General features: G+C 53.8%; 4 protein-coding genes across 4 annotated transcripts in view; 2 read left to right on the top strand and 2 right to left on the bottom strand.

The window, feature by feature from the left end:
- K489DRAFT_405526 (purine and uridine phosphorylase) overlaps positions 1–2,044 on the bottom strand; it is a gene marked incomplete at its 3' end in the record, with an annotated part of 3,682 nt that extends 1,638 nt beyond the window's left edge. Inside the window, exons 1-3 of the mRNA XM_033607160.1 lie at positions 882–2,044; positions 204–821; positions 28–145 (exon numbers count right to left, since the gene is read on the bottom strand). Coding sequence (XP_033454873.1) covers positions 28–145; positions 204–821; positions 882–1,851 — 1,706 coding nt within the window. The 5' untranslated portion in view covers positions 1,852–2,044. The remainder of the gene's footprint in view (positions 1–27; positions 146–203; positions 822–881) is intronic.
- Positions 2,045–2,423: 379 nt separating this feature from the next.
- On the top strand, positions 2,424–2,678 carry K489DRAFT_305759 (uncharacterized protein; the record flags this gene model as incomplete). Its single annotated transcript, XM_033600548.1, has 1 exon — positions 2,424–2,678. A coding segment is annotated over one exon (255 nt), but the record flags the coding sequence as incomplete, so codon positions are not given.
- A 19-nt stretch (positions 2,679–2,697) lies between these two features.
- K489DRAFT_385505 (uncharacterized protein) lies at positions 2,698–4,336 on the bottom strand. The gene is made up of 2 exons (XM_033606118.1): positions 3,986–4,336; positions 2,698–3,925 (listed from the first exon to the last, which is right to left on the bottom strand). Exons 1-2 carry the CDS (start codon positions 4,096–4,098, stop codon positions 2,980–2,982), a joined length of 1,059 nt encoding a protein of 352 aa, XP_033454871.1. The 5' UTR covers positions 4,099–4,336; the 3' UTR covers positions 2,698–2,979.
- Positions 4,337–5,715: 1,379 nt separating this feature from the next.
- On the top strand, positions 5,716–7,449 carry K489DRAFT_414269 (uncharacterized protein; the record flags this gene model as incomplete). The annotated part of the gene is made up of 1 exon (XM_033608148.1): positions 5,716–7,449. One exon carries the CDS (start codon positions 5,716–5,718, stop codon positions 7,447–7,449), a length of 1,734 nt encoding a protein of 577 aa, XP_033454870.1.
- Positions 7,450–8,028: the final 579 nt, after the last annotated feature.

The raw sequence follows: 8,028 nt of genomic DNA, 5'->3' as shown, positions 1-8,028 counted from the left end.
TCTTGATTCTGCATCAACGCCGTCCACGTCGCGTCGTAATGCTCGAGATAGTCTGCGACACTCATCCCGGTCGTGCCTAGATAGGCCCCTGCTTGGGCGAGGGCAAGCGGGAGACCGCCGAGCTTGGGCAGCAATTGATCAATGTCTGTGTATGTGTATGTTAGTAATCGTACTCGCTCCGCGGCGCTGCCACACGCACGTACTCGTGACCGCTTTATCCGCACGTGTCTCGACCATCTCTTTCGCCAGCTGATCGTCGGCGACATCTAAATGAAGGCTGGCCTTTGGTAGCTGCAGCCGCTGAAGACGTGTCGTGATCAAGACGTTCCCGTGATTGGCATGCGGCAGGAAGTCACGGTAGTTGTATGCCTGAGCGTCCTTCATTGTGCCCTGCCAGTCGCGGTCGATGTTGTCGATCACTATCAACCAGTCCGTGTTGCCCGGGAGTGACAGCCATTGCTGGAAGTCAGCCATCAACTGTGCGACATCCGTCTTTGCCGTCGCGTCTTGTGCACGCGTCGACAACCGCGCGCCGGCGCTCGCCATTGATCGTTGCAGAGCATCTTTGGACGATCCGTCGAGCCAGAACACCGCGCTGAACCGCTCTGCGCTCGTCTTGGCGAATTGGGCGCACAGCTGCGTCTTGCCCATCCCGCCTGTCCCGTGTACGACAAACACCCGCTGCTGCGTCGACCGCGTCGATGTCGTTGCGAAAAACTCGGTCAGACGCTGCATCTCGGGTTTGCGAGGCACGAAATGCTCCGTCGCCGGGATGCCTTGCAGGCTGAAAGGGACAGAGAAATTACGAGGCGCTACTCCATCTTCACCGATCAGTAGGTATCACAAGGGTCGTCTGAAGTGTAATCTATCTGCCTACATACCTATAGCTTCTAGTACAGGGCGGATCTTGGCAACCTCGATTGTGGTCATCCATAGCAGCAGCTCCCGTGCGTATGCCGCCGCCGCCGCAGCTGCGTACGGCTGCCACCGCTTGTTCTTGTGCGAGTCGGCGTAGTCGCAAATACCGCGAATCACAACACACGGAAACGAGTCCATCAGGCCCGCCGCTTCCATCTCGAAGCATATCACGCTCTCCTTCTGCGCAATCCGATCACGCGTGCGTCCGTCCTTCATCACTTCATTGCCCGAGGCGATATTGCCATAATGCAGGCGTGGACGACAGCTCTGGCGTGCTTCCCGATGCACCACGCGCGAGCGGGCGCACTGCCTACATGTATTGCCGCGTTCGTGGTCATAACCAGCTTCGAAAAGTTCGTCGTTGTCGTCGCCCTGGTGTACAAACGCCTCCATCGCGGGATACTTGGACAGCATCTCGGCAAGATGTTTCTCCAGCATATGACCCTGCAGCAAGTGTTCCGCCTGCAAGCCTTGCACAGCGTTCAGGAGCTCACGCGGGGGCTTGCTCAGCATCCCCGTCCGTTGAAAGATTCCACCGGCCTCGATTTTGCCGAAATCCCACTGCACTACTCCGCCATGCTGGCCGTTCGGTTGGCTCACGACCACATCTCCGAGCCGCACGTCTACCTCTTCGCTCCACACCCCACCTGCGATGCCCACCATCAGACCGATGCGGATCGGAAAGCTGCGAGTCATGTCGCGGGCCACCACCGCAGCAGACACCGTGCCGGTCGTGCCCGCCGGGAGGCAAGCGATGACCACTTTATGCGCACCGATCGTTCCGAAAGCATAGTCGTTCTCGTCGCCTGAAGCAGGCGGCAAGCGCTCGTGCTTGTTGTCAAGCATGGCGACAGCTGCAGCTTTCTCAATCGCTAGCGCGCAAACAATGCCGACGCTGTACGCCCCGCGATCATGGACAGCGTTCAGCGACATGGTGATGGGCGCAATCAAAATGGTCAAAGAAAATACAAAGTGAAGGGGAACGATGAGCAGTCATGTCGTAGTCCGCGTCTGAAAGAGAGCAGCAGAGCCGCTCGCATGTAGCATGATGAGGAGTGTGCGGCTGACCGGTGTGAGACTACTTGTGTCTCATGCATGGCGTCGACACAGCCCCGCCAGACTCGCGATCTAGGCGACGAAATGCAATGCGAACGTCGTCCAAAGAGACCACTCCTGTGGGTCATGCAATGCCCGGCGCTTAGGCAGCGGATACCGCCGCCACTACGATCGGCAGCTCTATGACGGTGAATCGGCTCGAGTCTGATTGTATCACGCTGCAAGCTAATTTTAGCACATTCCTATCACTCACCTTGTTCACCTGGATACACAGTATCCTCTGACATCACCATCACTGCATGATTACCGATATGACCGATCGAGCGACACAAGTCCTTGATGGACTTCAATCTGGCAGCGCCATCACCTCATTGCGACATGCGGCAGAGACCAGCGGTGTACCTCGCACAACGCTCCAGCATCGTGCGCGTGGCCGACGTTCGCTTCTCGAAAAGGCTCAAAGCCAGCTGTATTTACGGTCTTCCGAGGAGATCGCTTTGGTGCGATTCTTGCTGCAGCAGGACGCGCTCGGCCAGCCGGTCCGCGTGAAGCACGTTCGCTCAATCGCCTTTAGTCTGGCATGCTCACGTATTCTCGCCGACAAACCAGACAAGCCTCCGGGCAAGAACTGGTCGCGGTCCTTCTGCAAGAGGCATCCTGACATTTTGAAGGCCGGCAAGAGCAGTGCGATGGACTGGAATCGCTTCAATATTTACGAGAAAGTTGTGCAGTGGTTTGAGGTGATCGCTGGCGTGCTGCAGAACCCCGAGGTTTTACAGGAGATCGTGTAACTTACCTGATAATTTCTGGTCATGAGACACGTCGTAGCACAAACATCGCCCGATTGGCGAACAGGTTCGCAGTACTTTGAACAGAGAACGAATGACTACAGCTAAATGTGAACAGCCAAGACGAGAAGCACAGCAGCTCTCTCTCCTCTCTTCCTCTCTCTCTCTCTCTCTCTTCGCAAGCATCCATCCATTGTGAAGACTCATTCTACCACAGCTAGAGATCTCTTGGATCTCCATTCGCTCTTCGGCGTTTCATTATTTTCTCGGCCCGTTCTGCGAACGCCGCCGCTCGAGAACCCGCAAATGTCGGATCAGGCGAAAACTTGCGCGCCAAGGAGAGGTCCAGGCTTCCGCCGTCGGTGAAGAGCTCGTCCAGGACCTGGCTGAGCAAAGTTTTAATGCCCTCGTCGTCCGCTCGCTCGCCTGTGACGAGCACTGCGTCGACGGCAGAAATCTTCTTGTATTTGGTTACGTAGCTGCTGTTACGCAGCAATTCGCGAAGCTCGGACTTTAAGAGATCGTCGCAATGGGCTTGGACGTCGGAGTTGTTGCTGGGACTTTCATTCAGGCATGCTTCCCGGGCGTCGAAGCCAAGTCCACGCGAGTAGATACCAGGTTCAGATATCGGCCACACCAATCCACATTCCTCTTCCCAAAGCGATGACACGAGAGACCGCCGCGTGTATTCGACGCCTAACATGAACTTGGGCGGGTCCTCAACGTATCCCGGTTCTTCGGGCGTAAGGTAAGCAGAGCAGCGTCCTCCCATCCCGAGTGCCCAATTAAGCTCCGGGAATATGCGGTAGGGAGGCTCCCAGGTGTGCACATGAATGCTGTCCATGGCCGATCGGATATCTTCCTTAGCCCGGTCCCAGCGGTCGTAGGGAATCGCATCAAACGATACCACTGCCGACTCGACGGTCCGCTCAAGGAGTGACCCAGCAGCAGCCACGAGGACATGGAGAATTGGAGCGAGGGGATTCGTGATCGTGGTAAAAGGCCAGAATCGTTGGCAGAGTTGCTTCGATAAAGGACAATACGGGTATTGGATGAGATCTTGCTGCTGTGATTTGCCCAGCATGTACGCTTTGTACGTCTCCCCACCTTCGATCTTGGCAATGTCGATGTATGTGTCGTTCTCTGTGAAAGCGCTCACGGTGCTGGATGCCATGGAAGGTTAACTTTGCGATACAAATCATGTATGCGGAGTGTTCACTTACGCGTAACCGTCAAAGAGGGCGATGCCAATACCGGGATCTTTATCCTCGGCAGCGAATTCGGTAGCGAGTCCGACACCAAGCCAAATGGCGATCAAGATAAAATAAGACCTCATCGTGATGGGAATGTTTCGACCTTGGAGCAAGAAAGAAGCGGGCGATGTGCCCTTGATGTAGATGTTCGAAGTCCACCCCGCTGTGACGGCCAGTCAGGCAGACAATTTGCGGCGCAAGTTGTGTCCACGGCAGGCGCCTGAGACGCTACAGTGAAACAACATTTCAAATGAAGGGATTGCTGATTGGCCCATACCTATGCGCCGTGCAGGGTACCGAACGCAAGGCAGACTACAGGTCCCGGCCGGGCGCTTCTGCTGATATAAAAAAGACGCCGTGCTCTTTTCTTGCTAAACGCCGTGCTACCGTGGCTACTAACGTCCTGATGCTATTTTTGGTGCGGCCCGTCTCCCGAGCACGGTTGTTGTTCTTGCCTGTTTTACATGACACATTTTACGAATCATTTGCTGCAGCGAACATCATAGGCAATTCCATAGTTGTAGAAGTTGCAGAAGCTGCGATATCAGTGTTGTAGCATCCAAAGCGGTAGTATCAGTAATTATATTATTTATGTATGTATTATACATATGTCAGTAGACGTCAAGATCGCGCCCGAAGCACGGCGTTTCGGGAAAAAAGTGCACGGCGCTTTGGCAACGCCCGTCCCGAGCGCCAAAATTCCTTCGGGCGTCGGGCAACGATACTTTGATGCCAGCACGAAGCAGGGGCTGGATTTTAACCGCCGACAGGGCCGAGATCTGCATCCTATGAAACCTGAAACTCTTCGTTCGGCTCTTCCGAAACTCGCCAAGGCCTTTAAAGCAGCCAAGTTCAATATAAAGCCCGAGCGCAGATAAGAGCGACACGCTCACGGCCGAAAACATCCAAATGACCATGCGTCCCTGCAAGGATCACTGCCAAAAGTCAAGGAATCGACCTTCCCGGGCGGCAATGTGCTTCGCTAAGGCCAACACAAGACGCGATTGTCTTCGCCAGTGTTTCACGCTTATGTTTGCTTTTTCGAAACTTGGGCCTCCGTTTGGTCGGGCCTCGTCTAGTAAGCGCCTGATGCTGCATCGCAGAAAAAGCATCATGGCACAATCTATGAAGCGGATAGCTCCAATGATGAAGCGAAGGTATAAGAGTAGACGATCTGACCCGAGTTGTGGACATTATCAAATCCGACAGCTCCTCCTGGAAAAGCCAGGTATCAAACCTCACAAATCAGCCATCAAACCTCACAAGCCGATCGCCAAAGCACCTCACAAACTAGTCATCAAACCTCACAAGCCGGTCATCGAAGCATTTCACAAACCAGTCATCAAACCTCACCATGCATAAATTCACTCTGCTCTCGCTGTCAACACTCCTCGTGATGATTAGTGGCCTACCTCAGCAGCTTGATACTCCACCAATCGATCCCGGTGATCCAAACGTACCTGCGGGTGATTTCGTTCTCCCCCCACAGACGCCGGATCCTTTCCCAAATGGCATCCCCATCGCACCAGGTGCATGTGACCCGGAGCACCTCACCGAAGATTGCTTCACCGCCATGAACAATAATCCACATGGTGCTTTTCTTTACCTTGACAACAACAACGGTACACTATGTACGATCCGTGTTCCGTCCGAAATCAAGCTGGCTTGCATATGTAGGTTGCACCGGAGAGCAAATCAGAATGCTTAAGAACGGATTCTGGAATGCCGGACAGCTTCTACAGGAAGCATCAAAACAGGCTGAAGCGCGCTCATCGCACTATGACCTCGCGGCGGATTACTGGATGGGAGAAGACTGGACGGACTATGAGAAACGTATCAAAGACAACATTGGACGTGCAAGCAACTTCGTCAACAACGGTAAGACATCAAACTACATCACAGTCACATGCAAAGACCCCAAGAACTATTGCAAAAAAGACCCAATCGACGGCAAGCAAATCGGCGGCTATGCTTGGGATTATAACGGCTGGACGGGGAAATACGGCCACATCACTATGTGCGACCCATATTTTACACTGGGCACTTTCGCAGAGACCGTGGACAAAATCAACAATTGGAAAAAGACTGGCGAGAACAGTAAACTTTACCAAATGGAGAACTACCAGACCACTGGTCAGTTCATAGTCCACGAGATGATGCACCTCCACAGCACCTATGATCCAGAACCGCTGATCACTGATATCAAACTGAGAGTGGTTGGAAAGGCACCACCGTACGCCTATGGACCTTACAACGTACGTCGATTGGCCGCGGGTCCAAAGTTCCCCACGAAGGGTGACTATGGAGCCGCATTGTCCACTATCAATTCCGATAGCTATACCATGCTTATCAATTCTGCCTTCTGGTGGGAGATCGTGGGACGCCTTCCGGGAGTTTCGCCTGAGGATTCAGGCGTCGCACCGCCCAACTCGCCGTTGCTAGTCTTTCCGAGAGTTTCTGTTGCGAACACCAGCGATTTCTCTATCGCCAGCGTTGACAGCCTACTAGCTCAAGAAATTGATCTCTACTTTCAGAAGGAAGACGCGCCGACGCCTAATGACACCCCGACTCCTACTCCTGCACCATCCGACGTGCCCACTCAGGACCAAAATGCGTGCCATGGCATCGGTGGGGACTATTGGGTTCGATCTCGTGACGTTGCCGCTCAGAACGTCGTCGACTTTTGTGGTCAGACCGAACTCGAGAAGATCTACAACGCCAACTCGGTGAATGAGCTGAAACTCTCCGTCCGCAAGCTCCATGGTGACAGCCAAACACCGCGAGATGCCCCGGACTGTGTCGGTCGGTTCACGAATGCTGTCATCGATGGATGTGATGGCGCGGACTCGCTCAACAACCCACACAACTACAAGTTCGGCTCAACTCTGACCACCGCCGATGGATGGGAGTACAAGATGACTCCTCTCAGCCAGCAGGTCAACCAAGTTAGCTGCGACGCCCAGTACAAGTTCTTTTTCGACAGCTTCGAGATCCGCGGCAAGAACCTGCCTGATGCCTTGTTTGGTGCGGAGGGCGAGGGCTTGAAGAAACAGATCGAGGGCTGTGGAGCACTAACCTTCTGGAACTTCGAACGCACCCCAGACGACTGTTGCTTTCAATGGTACGCTGCAGGCAACTTGCCCATCGGCACCCAGGCTTGCATCGGCAGAGCTCTCATGTCGGCAGGCGGCAGTAGTATCGGTCGCTGCTGGGGTATCGGCAAACGCCAGGGGGAGCAAAACCACCAGGTGAATAACAAACGCCAGGTGAACACCACACGCCAAGTGGACAGCATCGACAGCTGGCCTGGATACGGCGATGAAGGCAGACACGTGTTCCGGAACCCTCCGTTGATCGGTCGGGATAACATCGACGCCTGGCCCGGCTATGGCGATGAAGGCAAGCACGTCTTCAAGAATGCGACACGACAGTAATGCCATTATGCGGATGGGGAGTGCAGGATCACCTCCAATGTGGGCGTTGCTAACGCGTTGTGCTATTTTTATTATGTTGTTCTTATGTACTACTGTAGTTCACGGCCTCTGTTTTACTTTTGTTAACCAATATCACTTGCTTAATACTACTTTCACCGAAATGCATTTGTGAGCTTCCTGTATATTCCTTAGGTGTTCTAAAGGATTACTTGACTCGAGAAAGCGTTGTAACGTAACGTCCCTCCCGGCGTCGCGAGCCACCCTATGTAACGAGCCAGCATTGGACACTTTGATCGATAATACTCTTCAACACCGATATGAATTTGCTTTGCTGTATCTACACTGTAGGTTAGGATGTTACCCTTCGATCGACCGCTCTACATCGAAATCGGGTGAGTGTTGCAGTCGCTGTGATCGATTCCTTCCTCGTGTAAAATCCTAGTCATCTCGTGAATCGCTACGTGTGAGTGTATTTCTGATCAGATCGCAGCGTTGCTCGGCTCGGCGGGCTGCGGAGAGTCCGCTCTATTGCTGCCTTCAGCATCGTTTTGTCTCATCGAGGTTTGCGCGATGCCGAGT

This window comes from Dissoconium aciculare, assembly GCF_010015565.1.
Source record: "Dissoconium aciculare CBS 342.82 unplaced genomic scaffold K489scaffold_28, whole genome shotgun sequence".
In the NCBI taxonomy this organism is placed as follows: Eukaryota; Fungi; Ascomycota; class Dothideomycetes; order Mycosphaerellales; family Dissoconiaceae; genus Dissoconium; species Dissoconium aciculare.
The sequence above is the reverse complement of the archived record's forward strand: the minus strand, read 5'-3'. Positions and strand labels throughout refer to the sequence as shown.